The following is a 20,512-nucleotide window of genomic DNA, read 5'->3' on the forward strand; positions in this document are numbered from 1 at the left end:
GTCCTTCCTCTTCTAGCCCAAAACCGCTTCTGCGGTTGAGTTGCCGCATCTGCGGTACTGCTTCTGCAGAACCGCAGATGCGGTTATGACAGAAGCAGAAAACCTCAACCTTCCATAAATCCCATTTCCGATCCGTTAACCACCCGGAATCCACCCGAGGCTCCCGGGACCCCAACCAAACATACCAACCAATCCTAAAACACATTACGGACTTGCTCGAGGCCTCAAATCACATCAAGCAACGCTAAAATCATGAATCGACCTCCAATCCAAGCTTTATAAACTTTAGAACTTCTACTTTCGATGCTTAAACCTATCAAATCACGTCCGATTGACCTCAAATTTTGCACACAAGTCATATTCGACATTACAGACCTAGTGCAACTTCCGGAATCGGATTCCGACCCCGATATTAAAAAGTACACTTCCGGTCAAACTTCTCAAAAACCTTCAAATTTCTATCTTTAGCCAAATGGCTCCAAAATGACCTACGGACCTCCGAATTCACTTCCGATCGCGCTCTCAACTCCAGAATCACCATACGGAGCTATTCACAGACTTGGAATCCCAAACGGACATTGATAGCACTGAAATGCACTTCAAGCCAAACTTATGGAATTTCTTCAAAAATGCTAACTTCCACAATAGGCGTCAAAACGCTCCCGGGTTATCCGAAACCCGAACCGGGCATACGCCCAAGTCCGAAATCATCATACGAACCTGCTGGAACCTTCAGATCCCGATTCCGAGGTCGTCTACTCAAAAATCCAATTCTAGTTCATTCTTTCAACTTTAAGCTTCCGAAATGAGAATTCTCCTGCTAATTCAACTCTGGACGTCCCCAAAATTCAATTCCGACCACGCGCACAAGTCACAATACCCGAAATGAAGCTGCTCACGGCCTCAGGCTGCTGAACGGAGTGCTAGAGCTCAAAACGACCGGTCGGGTCGTTACAATATTTGACCAGAAATTTTTCTTGAGTTTGACTCGTATTTCAGTACATGATTCTGCGACGCATCTTGTGTGAAATTATCTTCTTATGCAGGAAGACATAAGCCTAATGTTAGGATTTGTCAAAGCAAAGCACTAGCAACCTGTATTTCTTTTATATGAAGCCTGTTACCTTTATTTCTTTTAGGTATATCAATTGTTCGAGTGATTTTGGTCTTTGTTTTCCTTGAATAAAATTATTGTATGCAACTGAATGTGCATTCTGTATGACATCCCTAACCATAAGGCTCCATGGTGCAGTTTTTTTTTTTTTTTAATTTAGATTTTTTAATATATATCAAACTCCGCCATGGTGCAGTTTAGTGGTTAATAAAGCTATATAATAAGACAGGTAGAAGAATGTCAAGATACCACAAGGTTTAGATACCGTTACACATATCAATCAACTCTGCCTCAATCTCAAAAAAGTTGAGTGGGCTATTGTTTAGACAACCTTGCATAATATACTAATTATCACAACTGATACATGATTTCCACTCAAGAAACCTACAATTACAAAGAATAATATGTAGTCCGGTTAGATGAGAGTAAGTATGATGGATCCTTCTCCAACAATCAGGTTCATTAGCAGCAACATTTAGACCAGCATCAGTGTAGAACAGGTTTTTCAATGATCAGTGAAAATGTAAGGAATTAGTAGTCAGTGTTCAATCCTGGCAGGAATGTAATACACAGGACTCTAGCACGGCAAGATACAAAAGCATGCAGTGCAGGTAGCTTCGGATCTACAAAAGTAGCTCAAGTTCAGCACCATCATCGTTACTTTACCAAAATATTGGATCGCTATTCCATGAGATAACAGTGAACTCATGAAACTTCTTGAAGTGCTAGACTCAGCTCCTGAGCAAATTTGGCAATGGATCCTCCTCTTCTAGATGAAAAAAGGTACAGAAATAGAGATATGTAAGCGATGTAACCTTTCCACAGACCACACAAGGTTGGTTAAGATGCTTTGACATACCTAGAAAGAGCAGGCAGATGATTCTTGACTTTTTCAAGCTCAATAAAGCAGAGATTGCAGCGCTCCATCCTTTTGTTGTCAATAAGCAATAAAACAGTTCAAATTAGATCTAGAAAGAACATGATAAGTATAACAAAACATGTAATAATACCTTTTCTCCGCCTCAATATCAACACCAACTGATGTTGGAGTAGACAACGAAGTATAAATCAGTGAACCAAATACTCTAACAAGTTTGAGCAGCATGTTTAATGAAATATCTTGATGCCTAAAGGAAGTCCACCAAGAAGCAAACATGTCAATCATGGAAGCTTTCGAACAATGTTAGCCGAAGAAAACTAAAATAAAGCTCAATTAGTTCTACCTATCCAACTTGCTCTGAAGCAGCCCCGTGAGAAGTGGTAATAGGCATGTGCAAATCTCTAATGTGATAATGTCAATTTTCTCAGTCAAGAAGCTCAACAAATCAGCAAGCACCTGTATAAGCGTCATTAAATGGTAACCCTATGGTGTTAAAAAGGTAAGTATTAAGAAAAAAAGTAGGGCACAAAAGCAATAGACTTACAGCATTATCTGCCATCTTCTCCAGTGCACTTATTGCCCCTTTAATATCATGTCTTTGCCAGTACTGGTACACAACCTACAAAAGGCCAAAATCTATATCTGATTAAGCGGACTCTTGAAGACCAATATAACATGGTAGAGATCAACTGAATGAATCCCCCCCCCCCCCCTCTTTCTGCACGTCTTACCGAGGGCAATTCGCAAGAGAACCTGCAAATGAGTAGGCTAAACATTGCATGCAGGTCATCATCTCATGATAATGCAAATCGCTTATAAGAGACTTAAACACATAAATTAGTTACAAGGGACTGAAAAAGCTTTATAATAGCCAGACACAAATTGGAGCATCAAATAACCACTAGTGAGTTTTCCAAATTGCTACCTGTAATTTAGCCAAACGAGATTGCAGCGAGCCAACAAATTGGTTGTGCTGTTCCATCAACTCCGCAATGGTATCCTCATCGGCAGCAATAACCACCTCACTTACAGCTGAAAGGGGGTCTTCTCTCTTTTCATGTATGATTATTGAATTATGATGAGTTAAATTCTGTGTCAGGAAAGACAGAAATTTACTATTTTCACATAAATGACTTTAATCCTATGACATTCATGGAAGAAACAACTAAATCATGAATATTACGTGGAAAACTTTTTCAGGTATTAACAGTTGTATGTTCCAGCGGTCACGTGTATTGTCTATGTAGCCATAGAAATGCATGTCCATCTATGAGGTCTCCACAACTACTACACTACTAAATGAAATTGCAGTTTCCGTCCAATATTCTTCTCTAATAATAAGGAACTTTGTCAGCAGTAGAGCTACCAACCAAAATGATAGAGATCAAACAAAATTTCGGAAAAGGCAGTTCCAATGATGAATTTAGTTTTCCTTTTTCCCTCAATGGAGGCATGCTAGCTGTCCCACTGCGGGCACCGCCCTTGTGATTCCTGTTTGAATTAACATGTCTTGGGTTCTACCTTTTGCTCTTTCGGTTGGATAAATCAGGAATCAGGTTTCTGATGATTGTTGTTAGGTTGATTTTGCATCCTTGCTGATTTTGTTATTTTAACACTGAGAGCCTTCAAGCATTATGTTGGGCCAAGCATTATCTTCCCAAGCCTGGCAGAGTTTTGACTCAGCTCGGCTTAAGTGCACTCCTAACTATCAACGGAAACCCCAGTCTCCATGTTCCTGTACTATCCTTTTCCATGATTGTGAAGGAGCTAATATAACTAGAAATAATTCCACAAGGTGTATGTGGAAGCAAATCACTGAAATGCTCCCACATCCTTTGTATAATCATCATTAAATTAAGCAAGAAAGGGTTAATATTAATAGAAGAGCAAAATCTCAATATGAAAAAACATTTGGAATAATAAAAATGCAGAACAACTCAGATTTGACTCATACCATATTGGTTGGAACCACATCCGGATCAGGACCCGCCCTGGCAATGCAGGAAGCAAGACCCTCATAATTAGGAACTCTGTCTCTCTTTTCCAAATTTGCAACAGTAGACCGTGTCCTTCCTAATTTTCCAAATTCAACACAGTGAGACGACCTTAATTGAGAAGTGCGCTAATGGCAATAAAGAATGTTCTACCTCTTAGTTGACCTTGCATGGAATAAGGATTCCTATTTAGAATATTTCCACGGGCTTCATCTGCAACAAATGGTAAGTTTAACCAGTATAGTTAGTTCAAATTATTCCAAAGAAAAGGAAAAAGAAAAATACATTTATTGGCAAACATAAAACTGAACACATCTTTTAAGAAATTGTACTGAGTAGAAGAAAGTGAAAAATTATGGGGAAAAACTACAGAAATGAATAAAGCAAAGGATTAAACAAAAAAGCCTTTTCCCTTCCATAGAAATTATGGTGATGGTCAGTTGAAATAGTCAGAAAATAAGAAACCCAAACAAGGAACCCCGTTTGCTCAAGGAAGATTACTGAAATGTTAGCAAGGAAAACACAATTAATTAAGTATTTTATCAAAATATAACTAATTAAAATATGAATAAAATCAAGATAAGAAAAATGTGACATGAAAGGCAAGACGCACACGCTTACATATATGAAGTAGATACGGGATACATACACACATATTAAAGATATTTAATTTCCTCTGTGTCCATTATGACATCCCTTTGGTTCCATAAGTAAAAGAATTTTACTGGTATACATTCAGTTAACCGCTGAGAACCAAACAGGAGGACAAACACTGGGCTTTCTACACCCAATCATTCCTCATAAAAATCCAGCTTTCTTTTCTTTTTCTTTTCCTTTTTTTTTTCTGTTGATAAAAAAAGCATCCACTTAGCAGTATATCTATGCAACTTACCACTAAAGAATGGTGCTAAACTTCTAGACCTAATAGAGGGCGCGTACATAAGTTATACTGAATGGGAAACCATACCTAACAACGTTTCAAAAAAAAAAATCACAGCACCCAAAAACATAGCAGACGAAAAAGGTCAAGAAAACGCACAATCTTCAATGTGGTGTCTGGAAAGCGATTCCGGTGCTGTATCCATTTCATGTTTTGTGGAAACTAAATTCTTGTCATCATTCACGTTTCTGTCAGCAGCAGCATTTCCAAATATCGAGCATTTAACAAAAGGGAAAATGTTCCTATCTGCAGGACTGCTACTTTCAATAGCCTTAGGTACTTCAACTTCAGACTGCGCTGCAGCAGTTGGCCTCCCAAGGTTTTCGTTGGGAGTAGGAGACTTCCAATCAGATACTTTTGGCTGCAATCTTTGTGGCATTTCCCTTCCTGCAACTCCTCCTTTCCTGCGTTCAGATGCCAGCTCCATTCTTTCATTATTTCTTGGGACAAGAACAGGTATTATCTCTGATTTATTGACAATAGAAGCATTTTCTGTTGACTGGGCTTTTGACGAATTCCTCTTTACACCAGTCGTATTAGGAACTGTTCTTGAGCTGATTGGAGGTGCTCTTGGACCAGTACTGAGATTGATTTTTTGTGAGCTGTCAGGAGTATCCGTGATAGCTTCATTCAAAAGATAAGTGAGAGTCAAATATATTGTGGCAGCCAAACTTGGATAAAAGAAGATAATCAAAGGCTAGTAGCTCGAAAATAAGTCGCAAACGGGGAATTAAAGAAGCAGAGTAAAAACTTAAGATAAGGTGTCAAGCTAATAATATTAGGCAAACATATTAAAAAGGAAGAGTAGCATACTAGTAGGAGTAGTAGAATCCTTCTGAAGATCCTTGTTGTGTGACAAAGAAAGTCTTCCAAAATACTTGGATTCTTTCACAGGATCAGAGTTTTGTGAACTTAATAGTCTCCCGAAACTTGCATCTGTGGCATCCTCAGCCGGAGTGGATAAATTCGCTCTCAAATTGGATTTCACTACTGAGTGATCATTTAATCGTGTAGTACTATCCACTGTATATGGTTCAAGACACTGCAAAAGACAAACATGACAAAGTTAGACATTACTTCAAAATCTCAGAAGAAGCAAAACATCAAAAACAATTTCAATGGAAAAAGGTAACACTTACTGAAATATCGACAACCCACACTCCAACACAACTTTGATTGTAAGAACATCCAAGAAGTTTTCCTTCATGAATACTAAGATCAGACAATGTAGACCAACCAACATCTACTGTATCATGATACCTAATTGGTTCCCACGAGAAAACCTACAAAAAAGGACTACTTTCTTTAGGGGGACTAAATGCCACATTGTATTAAAGAGCTGTTTCTCAAAGAACAGCAAATGCATGCCTACCTTCAAATTCTCATGTAAACCACAAAGAAGGGTTCTTCCATCAGTATTAAAGGCCATGCAACGCACTCCTGTTGTCTAGAATTGAGATAAAAACAGTAATGTTTGTTATACTGAAAATTCAAGCAGTCGCCAAGACACATGAGAAACATTCAGCAGTTATACTGTAATGACAAAAAGGAGATCAAAGAGAAGAACCAAACAAAGATGACTACAACAAACCTCAGGTCCAGCAGAACCTATGAGTTCAAAAGTTTCAAGGTCCCAGAATTTAACTGTTTTGTCAGCAGAACCTGGTAAGACAAAAACCAAGAACAAATTACAAGGCATCTGACAACTTTGATGATAAGAGATAATGCAGCACAACTCTCAAGGTGACCTTTTTTAATTAATTTGAGCCCTTTCTCCAATCCTCACACACACCTACCCCTACCCCACCCTGAATTTGATTAGGTTATCAGCACTACTAGCCTGCAACTGAAGATGCACGCTTCAATTAAGTGAACACCTTAAAAATTCTCAAAACTTAATACAGTATTTTCATGTCTCGGTTCCCCCTCCCTCTTTCTCAACTGCCAATTTAATCACGAAAAAAAAAAACTGGTAAAACTTAATCTCTAATAATTCGACACAAAAATATAGATATCACTTTTAAAATGGGGTTCTTGGTATATTTTCAGCAGAAATGCCTCAGGAGAACCTCAAAGCTAAATTGAAACTAATCACTACTGGGGAAAAGAGCGCTAATGTTCAGATTTCCTTTATTTTGATTGAAGAAGGAAAACTCAACAACAAGGAAAGAAGAGCGTATTGCTTCATGGGGCAAGCAACGTTTATATGGAAAACATATTGCTGGGTATCAACTCCCCTACATATATGCACCAAAATGAGACAAAGCATTTCTATATACTTCTTACGTAAATACTTACATAAGAAAACAGATTTCTTATATATAAGTAGACAAATCAGTTCTATAGATAGTACCCCAAGATGGAAACCAACAGATCTGATTGGAGAGGAAAGGACTAAACTGGAGATATTGAATACTGGAAGAACAGAAAAATAAGAAACAAGAATGAAACTAATCACAGTGTATAAACTTATTTAGAGCATGAAGAATCAGTATGCAGAACTTATCAAATCTGGTCATAAGTCCAGATAAATGAGTATACTCTTCTCAATTTGTCATTTCCTTTTCAAAATGTCTGGTTATTTTTTCCTCAGAATATCACCATGGGAAAAGTTTAGGTTGCCACTAGAATCAAATTCTACATAGATCATGGCATACATCAGCGAACTCATTTCAGGAATATAACAAAAGTTGCAGGAGGATGTACAAGACAACAAGAAGTATAACCTTCAGTTAAACTCCAAGTTTCTGGGAAAAGAACAATGTAGCACTATGTCAAAGCTTTATCTAACCTGTTGCCAGTAAGAATTCATGAGGATGAAAGTCTATTGACCGAATTTGTCCTTCATGACATTTGAAATCATGTAAAAGCTTTCCTGCAGTTAAATCCCATATCTGCCACACCACCAAATTTATCATCAGGATATCATACTTAAGGAGCTTAAAAGCTGTTACACCTACTTGATATCAAGCAAACCAATAATGTCCTAGAAAGAGAGCCACGCGGAACAAGGAGACTACTTGAAAGATTAGATTTTAAAAACCAAAAGTGCAACAAAAATTCGACAAGGCTCCTGGGGATTTTTGCGAAAACTGAATCGCGTGCTTAGAAAATAACAAAAATTACATCATATAAATGAACTTAGTAGTTGCAACATCAAAATTGCACTTAACATTACTAATTTCAACGTCCAATATACAATAATAACAGTATTAATCTGAATTCAAATTCAATATGTCAAGATGTAATCTCAGACAAGCCACTTCAATCAAAATATGATCTCTTTTTTTCTTCAATTGATCTGACAAAAATATAAGTTAATTTCATATTTAATTGCCTAAGTAAACTGTATTAATTGTTACTCTGATTACATGTTTTTTGTTTTCTAACAATCAGCCTATAAATCAAGAATTGAAACAATACAAAATAAATAAGAGAACAGATAAGAGAACAAAATAAGAACTTTGATAACAAGAGACTAGAAGAAAGATGCAGGTGGGAAGCCCATAAACGAAGTAGCAAAGAAAAGGAACCGCACACCAAAAGAAGAAGGAAGGATCTTCATGAAGAAAGAAGAAGGGAATAAAGAGCAAATCAAGAGAAGCGGAGAAATAAGATTAGTGGCAAAGAGTCAACCCAAACTGGAAAAGAAGAAGATGATGGCAACGATTAGAAGAATGAGTGTCGAACTATCATTTTTATAATCCTTTAAAGACAGATTCAAAGAAATTCCTTCTCACTTAGAATGCTATGCACTTCATCGCTGCAAGCACACACTTCTTGCAAGTTGCATCACTTCACCCATAAGAACTGATAACCCCTCGCTTTGCATCACTGTCACTTTAAGTCGTGAAGCGCCACTTTTTAGTAACAGTGGTTTTCATCATGGTCATAAAAATGTGTTAAGTACATCCGTCATTCAATCATCCCATGACCACATTTAAGCTAGCAATGGACTAACCTATAACGAAGTAAATCCAAAACAAGTAGCTTCTGTAAGATGCAGCAAGTTTGAAGTCATCAACATAAGTGAATGTTTCATAAGTTGGTGAATGGCAATAATCATATGTCCTTTTTTTTCTTTTTTTCTTTTTGAGTTTTGTGGTTTAGACATCATCCAAAACAGTACTAAGAACATATGAAATGGCTCCACCAACCATAAGAAGGCACATCAATGTGTAAGTTCGCAAATATATTACTGAACAAGGAAAAACATGAAAGGGAGAAGTCTGACCTTTACGGTACTGTCTTCTCCACCAGATACAACCCAGCGGCCATCTGGCGTGAACCTGATGGTGTTGACACCTCTACTGTGCCCTTTGTATGTGTGAATGCACCCTTTGCGTCTAATATCCCATATCTTTAAATTTGTGTCCAGAGACCCAGATGCAAAGAACTCACCAAAGGGATGGAAGTCCAATGATATACAATTGGATCTATGTCCAGTGAGAGTCCGAAGAACTGAGATAGACAGATAGATAGAGAGTGAATTTATAAATTTCACAGTAAACAACAAACAAAATGATTTTTCACAAAGAAAAAAGACTATAACAAGCATACTCTTGGCCTCCTCTAAATCCCAAAGCTTGATAGTACCACTTGCTGCTCCTGCAGCTACCAGAACTTCTGAAGAATCAAAGCTAACTGAATCAATTCCGCTTGAATGACCTGACAAACTCTACACAAGAATACAGATACAGGACCATGTGTAAAAACCAAGGATATTGCCGCTAAAAATTTTGCATCTTAACAAACAAAGAAAGTTATAACGTAAAGGTTAAGCCCCAAACAACAGCCTCAATCAAGGAAAACATTTTCCAAGAAGAAATTTTCTCCCGCTCTCCAATACTCACTCAAAAAGTCATTTTCCCTCTTTTAGTTGCCAGAAAAAGACTTAAACATAACAGACTTTGCTGCTTCAGAGTGTAAATTATATTTTATGATTAAGTATTCACCACTTGTACTCATATAGCTTCCTTTTTAGCTAAAGACAAAACACATTTTAATCTCAATGCGAATATATACATAACAAAGGAATTGGAAGTACAGCTAAAAGAGAGAGAAAATACTCCAGCAGGTACTAACCAATATGGCATCAGGCTTGCCAATGGACCAGAGATTAACCTTGTGATCTTCTCCCCCGGTTACAAGAACCCTGGATGATTTCCTCCCTATCTTTAAGCAATTCACGCTTAAAGAATGTGCTACAAATTCCTCTAATTACAAAGCATTGTCAAGGTCTGCAAATTATAGCTTCAGTTCTCAAATGTACCATTCATTCCCCTCCACACCCCTATTTCCACAATAACAACAACTAAGCCTCAGTACCAAACAAGTCAGGGTCGACTATACTAATCCTTTTTTTTTTTTTTGAGAATAAAGGTCTACTATACGAATACTCACTGAACACATTACTCCATTTAAACTCATCCCATGCCAAGATTATGCAAAGAGTTTAAGTTTTATGCACTGCTATGTACATTTTTTTTTACACCATAAGGTCATTAAAAGGTAATTGTAGCTAATTTCATTTAATAAGCACTAATTAGTAACATGTAATAAAGGGTAAGTAATGCTTTAACACATTAAATTGCACTCATGACGAAAAAAACTCTACACTATATATAACTTAAAATCTTATACAAATACTCCCCCTTTTCTATACAATAAACAAAAATCATTAAGAGCCTAATCAAAACTATTGGTCTACCTACTATATAAATCTTCTATATTCGTCTACACTTTTCAATAATTATGAAGAACATGTGTCCCTATATGCTCAATTGCAAGTCAAATAGAAAAATTAAGCAAATAAATAGAAAATTTAAAATAAAAACAAGGATACGTAGCTTATAAGCACGTTTAGTGGTTGTCATTGAGAAATTCAAAACCAGGCATCAACTTGTCGATTCACAGAGCAGACCGCATTCAATAAACCCCTTGATTTTTGTCCTTTCTGTTAGAATTTAGAGTCAGTGGATTCGAAGTAAAATGCATTAAATATATTTTATATATTTTATAAGAGAAATGAGTAAGTTCGGTTGAAAGCTTACAATGAATAAAGGCTGAGAATTTGGGGATTATTCTGTGGAGGATAAATTGAAAACTAACATGGCATAGAAATGTTAACAATGGCGAAATGCAGAAGGAGAAAAGGAAGATTTGAGAAGAAGAAGGAGAAATGGCGCTTTCGAGATGACAAAATTAATAAATCTATTTTTAAATGTTTAATTTAATCATGAAAGTTCAAAATGATTCAGGAAAAATGGAAGTGCAGCCAATCTCAGCCGTTAATCACTGGACGAGACCTCATCCAACGGCTGAGATCTGATTTTTATTTTTGTAGAATGACTTTTCAAAATTTTGAACGAAGTAGGAGTTTTATGTAATCATTTTTTTTTTACTTTTTAGAAAGGAAAAGGGGAAGTTTAATTATTTAAGGCTTCTACTTTCTTTTTTTCTCAAATTTAAAAAGGGAGTTGTGTGTAGCAATGATTAAAGTGTAATTGTCATATATTTAACTCATATGCTTATTTTGTTTCAAATTAAACTATTTGATTCATTAACCCTTTATTTATAATTTGAAGTTAGAGAGGGGAGACAAAGGAATAAAGAAAGAGGGAAAGCAATTTGGAGGGAAGACAACTCAAATGAAAAATCTTGAGAATTATTTTCGAAAAATAGCTATTGAAGGTGCATTTTGTAAGGGTCGTTTGATTCGGAATATTATAATTCTGGAATTATAATCTCACTTCTAATATGATATATTTAATACTAAGACTTTGTTAAGATAACAATTAAATTTGTTTATGATTTTAAAGATATGTGATTTAGTTCAATAGTAATTAATAACCAAGAGATCTGAAGTATAAATGAAAGAAGTAAGTTGAATCAAACCGGTGTTCAAGCCAATCTTGACCTCGAGCTACAATGGCCTCGAGGTTGGTCAGTAGGAACAGTAGAAAGTAAGAGACTATATTCTTTTGCCAATGATTGATCCTCCTTACAAATGATTGGGGTCTCCTTATACAGTAGGGGAACCCTAAATAAGGTACATTTCTATTTACACTAAGTAATCTTATTGGGACAGCTGTCTAACCGCCTAGTACGGATTCGTATGAACTCGTACGAATCTATTCCGGAATTTACACCATGATCTTGGAGATGTGGCGGGAATCTTGCTCTTATGTAACAAACCCGTAACGGCATCATCTCGGGGTTGGTCATACTCGGCTTCGGTGCTCGCCGCGTACTCCGATCTTCGATCCTTATACTCTGTCATCGGGCTCGGGCTTAGTCCATCGGCCTCGAACTTGACCTATCCTGAACTCGGGCTTGAAGCAACTCTTCGAGCCCGTAAAATTGGACATACCTGATTTCGACCGTATACAACCCATAACCAAGCCTGAGGTAAATATAATACTAAATTTTATACAAAAATTAATATTTTTATCACGAATCAAAAGACCACTAGAATTATAGTTTTTATTGGGAGTAAAAGTTCGGGGCAGTGCATTTGGATAGATGTCTTTTTACTATATATCCTATAATAAGAAAATCATTAAGAAAGTTTTTTCAGCTAGTTTGGACGGTCGTCACTTCTTGTATTGTATCGTATTGTTACTTTAAATACGATGTTTGTTTTAGTTGTTACTTAAATTTTATTGTATCATATCGTTAAATCCGTCGTTACGTAACGACGAAATGTGTCACTTTATGTAACGACCGATTTGGTGTGATTGCGGCGTTATCTTATCTTTTTCTCTCATCTCACCCTTCACTATTATTAAATAATTTTATTTAATCATTTACCCTACCTTTTTATATAATGAATTATCCAGTATCATAATTTTTTTTATAATATTACAAATTTATTCTTCATATTGTTGGTGCATGATGTCATGAAACAACGGCAAACGATACAATCTATCTAAACATTGTATTCATCAAACGATACAGTATAATACAATACAATACGATACGATACATTATGAAACGATGTGTAACAACCATCCAAACAAGTTGTTACTTGCACTCAATGTTTACATCAAACCTATAAATGCAAAGATATATTTTTCTCATAGTTATTTGTATACGGTCAAAATCAGGCACGTCCGATTTCCAAGGCTCGAGGGATCACCTTAGGTCCGCGTCCGGGTGAGGCCGAGTTCGAAATCGACGAACCAGACTCGAGCTCGAAGACAGAATGCAAAGCACGAAGATAGGAGTACGAAGAATATCGAAGCCAAGTATGCTCGACCTCGAATAATATCGTTATGAATTTGTAACAGAATGAGCAAGATTCTTGCCACGTCCCCAAGATCATGGCGCAAATCCCTGAATAAGATTGTACAATTCCGTACTAGGCGGTTAGACAGTTGTACCAATAATATTCCTTACTGTAAAGAGAAATGTACCTTATTTAGAGTTTCCCTATTATATAAAGGGCACCCCAATCATTTGTAACATCATCTAATCATTGGCAAAGAATATACTATCCTACCTTTCTCGCTTATTATTCATCAGAGCTGTCCTTTTTGCTTTATTGTTCTTATTTTATTGTTCTTGATTCATCTCGAGGTCACTGAGCTCGAGGTCGATACTTCTAAACAACACTGGTTTGATTTACTTTTTTCCTTCATTTGTAACTCACATTTCTTGATTATTAATTGGTATTAAGCTTAATCACATATCTTTAAAACCACAAATCAAATTTAATTGTTACTCGTATTTTCGAGGTAAACAGTTTGGCTCCCACTGTGGGCTAAAGATAATAGTGATTATTTCTTTACTGATTCTCATTACACACGTTATTTTTAAGCTTTTCTTGTCAAGATTTTCTGATTCTCAGGATTAAACATGTCGAACTCGCAAAATGCACCTGTCTATGACAACGAAGGTCTTGGATTTCATGGGGCAAACAACAATTTAGGGGTCGGTATACCACCAATAAACCCTGGGGAAGTGCCAAATGTGGAACCAGTTGATGTCAGTTCACACATTGCTTTGGATACAGATTTAGGTGCAAACCTCGGAGGGAGTGTACGCAGAGAAGACCGATCTGGGGGCTAAGGAACACCAGATATAGGAGATGGGGGAGTCATCCTCCAAGTGATATTCGAGATGCTTCAAGCTCAGTAGATCGCCATCGCCCAACTTCAGAGTCAGAATAAAACTCCGAGTATAGTTGAACCACAAAACACTCGACGTGTTGAACCGGCGCCAGTGAGGTCGAATGGAAATGACTCGGGGACTGACCCCACCATTACGAGGATGCTCGAAGATATCACCAAGAGGATCGAGTCCGGGGAAAAGAAGATTGAAGGCAACGACAAAAAATTGGAAACTTATAACTCCCGTGTAGACCAGATACCGGGGGCACCTCCAGTTTTGAAGGGTTTAGATGCCAAAAAGTTCATACAAAAATGGTTCCCTCAGAGCGCGGCTCGATGCCCATTCCTAAGAAGTTTTGCATGCCTGATATACCCAAATATAACGGGACAATCGACCCTAACGAGCATATTACTTCATATACTTGCGAGATCAAGGGAAATGACCTGAACGACGATGAGATCGAATCAGTATTGTTAAAATAGTTTGGAGAAACATTGTCAAAAGGAGCTATGATTTGGTATCTGTCGCGCCCCCTTTTTCTCGCGAAATCGGGTTTATGACATTTGGGAAGACAACTCGTTCCCTTTTGGGAATTGGGTTTTGGATTGAAGAGTCACCACCTAATAATTTAAGTGCATTAGGACACTAAGAAGGGTTTGAGTCAAGTAACAGAGATTGGGTAAGGGCTTGAAATTATCCCAAGGGGAAGGTGTTAGGCACCCCTCAAAATCCACTAGTGTGGTTCCCGGCCAAACTATTGTTGTGACTTAAATACAAATAACACATAGGCAAGTAAGAGTTTCAAATAAGAGGGGATTTTCATGTAATGGTCACAAATAAACAAAGTCGGAAAGAACTAAAGAGAGTTGATTTTCTTAGAAGAAATGGTTTTAAAAGATTAAAAAAAAGAACAAAGGGAAAGGGGGTCCTAGGTTTATTAATAACATGGATCACCCCACACAACATCCGGTAATCACTCCTCAATGAGGGGCTACACGTGATGTTATCGCGTGTCTATCATATCCATATCTACCCTTTCTCACCCCGTTAAGGTATTAAAGCGCGGAATGGTCTCGTTTACTTATTGCATGCTATTACTCGCCCCAATCCTATTAGCCCCGCAGGTACTTGGGACTACTAATCCTAAAGGGAAGAGATATTGGCTTATTTTTGGTTTCAAAAGGTAAAATACTAAGGCGACGGGCAAAAACACATATAGCAAATTTGGGGAAAAGCATATAAACAAACAAAGGCTCAACTACACCTCCTTTAAGCAGAGAAAGGCAAGTAGTTAGCACGACTTACACATACTGTTTAAGGTCTAATTAAAACTTAAAAGGTTGAGGCAGACTGATTTATTACATAGTTCAGATAAGAAGCCCGAAGCAGGCCTACCTGTTGGTTGTAGCTAATAAGATCTGATTCAGTTTATAAAATTTACCATATGGTTTGCCTGGGTGCTGGACGAAGATCCTATAGGCATGATATCTATTGATTTCAGAAACAATGAATTAAACTGAATACATACTGATTTAAGAAAAATTTGTCAGTTATTAAAGAAAGGCGAGTTTTAGCAAAAGACCATAAGTTCTGCAACTGGTAATGCATTATTATTGCTGGTTTTAGACTTATAAACTAGCGAGGCGATTCAGATTTGGCTAAAGCTCCTATAGGCATGCTTTCTATGCGTTTGTTGACTTTAGAACACTTTTACAGACATAGAGAAATGTAGAAATCCTACAAACATGATATCTAGGTGTTGTATTTTATATATATGAACATGATATCTAATTGCAATTGATTATTTAGGGCCTATAAACATGTTTGCCTAATGGAATTGGATATGCAAGATTCAGAAAGCCCTTTGGCATATTTTTATGCATATGCAGAATTCTGATTGCGAATAATTGCAGACATGGCATCTATATGAGATAATGCAGGATCCCTATAGACATGGTATCTATATATGCGAGAATGACAAAGACATTGTTGAGAAAAAGATGGCTTTTCCCGGATGAAATGAAAATTGGATTCATGTAACAGGAGAAAGATTTCCCATTCCTTAGCCGGAAAGATATGTGGCCATGAAAGAGGGATTAAGTGGAACAGAATTGACTGGGTGGTAGAGTCGTGGAAACGCTTGTTTCTTCCATATTTTGGACCTTAGCTCCATGGAAGAATATGTTACTGCTGAAACACGGAAGAATTGAAATCTTAGATCAAAACACTATGTATGGATGGTATGAACTGCCTAAACAAGAATTCTTGAACAGCAAACAACCAGTTCAGATATTCACGACCAAGAAGTACTGGATTCTCTTTCCTAAAGACATGTTATCTATATATGAGAGAATGCAGAAATTTAGAAACTCCTATAGACATGGTATCTATATATGAGAAAATGCAGGATTCCTAAAGACATGTTATCTATATATGAGAGAATGCAGGATTCGTAAAGACATGTTATCTATATATGAGAAAATGCGGGATTCCTAAAGACATGTTATCTACCCTTTGCATACATGGTTACCCCTTCCCTTTTTCACTAGCCATCCCCGAGAGTTTTATTACAAAGTTATTACAGCCCAGAAAAAAAAAAGAAGTAAAGTAAAGAAAATACATCAGAAATTAAAAGTACAACCAAGGAGATCCTGATTCAGACTTCCTGTCTGAGGTATGAAGTAAACCGACTCCAAGAGGTCACATTTCAAAGCCTTTCTCTCATTTGGGGTGTGTCAAAGTTCCCTAAGAGCCCCACATGAACTCCGGGCAATGCTTGCACCCCAAATATATCACCAGATTAAGACATAGTGCAGTGTGGAAGGGCCAGCCCTCAGGTGTCCAAGTTCAGAGGGAACTCAAGGTCCCAAGGCAAGGCTCACAAGAGGGGGGCAGAACTTAGGGACTAAGAGAGAGTGCAAGTGCAGAAGCAGAATTCTGAAAGGGGAAAGGGAAAAGGGAAACAACTTAAATCAGTACACATAAGGGTATAGGGGAATGGGGGAGTTGNGGATAATGTAGACATGGCATCATATGAGAGAATGCAGGATCCCTATAGACAATGGCATCTATATGAGAGAATGCAGGATCCCTATAGACATGGTATCTATATATGGGAGAATGCAGGATTCCTAAAGGCATGGTATCTATATATGAGCAAATGCAGGATTCCTAAAGACATGTTGTCTATATATGAGAAAATGCAAGATCCCTAAAGACATGTTGTCTATACATGAGAAAATGCAAGATTCCTAAAGACATGTTATCTATATATGAGAGAATGCAGAAATTCAGAAACTCCTATAGACATGGTATCTATATATGAGAAAATGCAGGATTCCTAAAGACATGTTATCTACCCTTTGCATACATGGTTACCCCTTCTCTTTTTCACTAGCCATCCCCGAGAGTTTTATTACAAAGTTATTACAGCCCAGAAAAAAAAAAAAGTAAAGTAAAGAAAATGCATCAGAAATTAAAAGTACAACCAAGGAGAGCCTGATTCAGACTTCCTATCTGAGGTGTGAAGTAAACCGACTCCAAGAGGTCACATTTCAAAGCCTTTCTCTCATTTGGGGTGTGTCAAAGTTCCCTAAGAGCCCCACATGAACTCCGGGCAATGCTTGCACCCCAAATATATCACCAGATTAAGACATAGTGCAGTGTGGAAGGGCCAGCCCTCAGGTGTCCAAGTTCAGAGGGAACTCAAGGTCCCAAGGCAAGGCTCACAAGAGGGGGGCAGAACTTAGGGACTAAGAGAGAGTGCAAGTGCAGAAGCAGAATTCTGAAAGGGGAAAGGGAAAAGGGAAACAACTTAAATCAGTACACATAAGGGTATAGGGGAATGGGGGAGTTGCAAGAGGAAAAAGCAGGCTGGTGGGCATACCCAGCAATGGAGATGCTGGCACACCCTTAGGCCTGTTAACACATATTGTTTAGAGGTTAAGATCCCCATGGATCAAACTTAATTCATGGACAACAACTTACATTGCCATGCCTCAAGTCATAACTCAAAACACGTAGGGATAATAGGGGTAGGGATTCATTACAAACAAACAGAAAGGAATCAACATGCTAGTTTAACTATTTAACTCTGCAGAAGCAGTAAAGTAGACATGGATACAAAAGCTGTAAATAAACACATTGTGACGATGCTGAAGCTTAAATTAGGATATACTAGTTTCAAAGAAACAAATAGGGAAAAAGCAATAGGTCTTGCAAACAGGCCACAATGCAGGCAAAGAGAGAATACTATTATGAGCAAGTATGAGTTCAGAAGAGATTGTGAATTGTGTAGTGAAGGATTGTAAGTCGCGTCTTTGTGAAAAAGGGGCGTGCCTTTTATAGTGTAAAGATCAAGCAGAAATAAGGTAAGAAAATAGTTGAAGAACTGATTGTCAATCAATTACACAAAACTCCCTTTATTAAGGGATTCAGATTCAAACGAGTGAAAACCAATTAAGGAAAAAAATTGAATAAACACTTTGTGCACAACATGCAATTAAGGGCACATACATAAAAAGGTTATTTAAGGACAGGGTTTTGAAGTACACGGTTTGTACAAATAAGGTAAGGAAATCAATTAACAGCCAGTACATCACAAGGTCTGAGATTTGTATGAATGAATCGAGTCAAACAGATGGGAAATGTTTTTAACTTAAGGGAAATCAGCAAACAACGGAAAGGGAATCATTAGACCTATTTAGAAGGGATTCTGAATTAATCATGAGTTTGAAAACCACTTTAAAGGGAAGTTCCTCATATATAAGGAGCATACGAACATGTTAAGCATGAAAGAAAATTGTAGTGTCATTGTAAAATCAATAGAAAATCCAGTGTAGAAGAGTTTAGTAAAAATCCAGAATCATATGCAAACAAGGATGTCCAAACTCAAAGTTGGTCTGAAAGAGTTAGGGGTTCTAAAATAAAAACCCTAGTTCAAGCAAATCACGAAGCAACGATGAGAGGGCAAGCAATTGAATCGAAAACATGTTTAGGGGTTTCAGAAAAGAACTGAAACTTCTAACATGCTTCTTTCAGCAACAGAATTCATGAGAAACATGATAGCAAAGTAACATGCAAACACAGTAGAATGGTTCGAAGCAAACAGAGTGGAAGAAACTAATTCGAAACATAATGAGAAAAGTCTGTTAAGAACAGTAGGAAAGCATGCTTAAGAGGATCTTTTAGAAGAAACTTAAACAAGGTTCAGTAGAAGGCAAATAGTAAAATATTAAGAACACAGTAAAACATATAGTAGGCGAAACATACCAGAGCATGGTAGAGGAAAATACCAGAACATGGTAGAAAAGCATACGAGAACATAGTAGAAGAACATACAAGAACGTGATAGAAGAAAAACATAGGAGCACAGTAGAAAAGCATACGAGACCATAATATAGGAAAACACAGTAAGAGAAGCATATAAGAAAAGAAAGGTTTTGAAAGTAATTTTTGAAAGAAAAGTTAAGGAAATCGTTTGAAAGCTCAGGGAAAGCGTAGATACACAACGAATCTAAAGAAATCAGAGAAAATCTCGAAGGGTTAGGGTTTCAGAAGAACCCTAGAGATGAGAAAGGCTTTGAAAGATCACCGATCTGAGTCGGGGAGGTCAGAATCAGGCTTAAACAACCATGGTACGCCAAAGCAACGCCGGAGATAACCGTGGAACTCCGAATCGACAGAGGTCTGGGTATGAATCTTCAAGGTCAGGCCTTGAATCTGTAGAGATCATGCACGTAGGATCCATAGGAGGCCGGTGTAGGACTCTCGTAGCCTTGGAGGCCATAGATTCCGGTGGATTTCAGGGCGGAGATGGTAAGAGGCGGCTAGGGTTTGAGAATATTCGAGAGAGTTTGAGAGAGTGGAGGGTTTCAGAGGCGGCGGGCTGGTGAAAATGATTGGGGTTAAGGAGGGGTTGGTAAATTAAAAAAGGAAAGAATGAAGTGTGGCCGTTGATCATTTTGATCAACGGCCTGGACTAAACGGGGAGCCGGGCGGGTTGTATTTAATTGGGTCAGGGGCGGGTAATTTAAGAATTGGGCCGGGCAATTTGGGATTGAAATTGGGTTTAATTGGGGGGCTGATTTAGGCTAAAATTGAAATAAGTAGGGCTAGTGTTTAAATAGCCACTTTTCCCTTTTTATTTATAAAAAATAGTAAAATAATTTTTGGAAACAAAACTAAAGGTACTAAATTGATTAATAATATATATAAATATTAAATAAAAAATACTGGAATCAATTTTGTAACTATAAACGCAATTAAATCTTAAAATAGGCTAAAATTGCAATTATATGCAATTTAGCTTTAAAAATACTAAATAAGTTTGTAAGAAATGCAAAAATTATGTTAGCTACATTTTAGCATAAATATAAAATTCTAATAAATAAACTACCAAAAATAATAATTATGGAAATAATCATTGGGTTTTTATAGATGAAAAAGGGAAATAAATTATTTTAAAAACC

The 20,512-nt window shown here is 37.2% G+C and overlaps 1 protein-coding gene across 3 annotated transcripts; it reads right to left on the bottom strand.

Annotated features, from left to right (window-relative positions):
* LOC109243500 (katanin p80 WD40 repeat-containing subunit B1 homolog) lies at positions 1,351-11,278 on the bottom strand. 3 transcript variants are annotated; one of them, XM_019410459.1, is made up of 19 exons: positions 10,982-11,278; positions 10,774-10,884; positions 10,014-10,144; positions 9,489-9,606; positions 9,163-9,389; positions 7,720-7,822; positions 6,520-6,590; positions 6,301-6,375; positions 6,068-6,211; positions 5,742-5,970; positions 5,028-5,552; positions 4,142-4,201; positions 3,949-4,067; positions 2,920-3,045; positions 2,539-2,613; positions 2,338-2,450; positions 2,125-2,241; positions 1,974-2,042; positions 1,351-1,883 (listed from the first exon to the last, which is right to left on the bottom strand). In XM_019410459.1, exons 2-19 carry the CDS (start codon positions 10,802-10,804, stop codon positions 1,820-1,822), a joined length of 2,397 nt encoding a protein of 798 aa, XP_019266004.1. In that variant the 5' UTR covers positions 10,805-10,884; positions 10,982-11,278; the 3' UTR covers positions 1,351-1,819. The 3 variants fall into 3 exon arrangements, with proteins under 3 accessions (XP_019266004.1, XP_019265998.1, XP_019265990.1); XM_019410453.1 differs by having other exon boundaries at positions 1,351-1,880; positions 2,920-3,084; positions 10,982-11,276; XM_019410445.1 differs by having other exon boundaries at positions 2,920-3,084; positions 10,982-11,274.

This window comes from Nicotiana attenuata, chromosome 2 (genome assembly GCF_001879085.1).
Source record: "Nicotiana attenuata strain UT chromosome 2, NIATTr2, whole genome shotgun sequence".
NCBI classification, from domain to species: Eukaryota; Viridiplantae; Streptophyta; class Magnoliopsida; order Solanales; family Solanaceae; genus Nicotiana; species Nicotiana attenuata.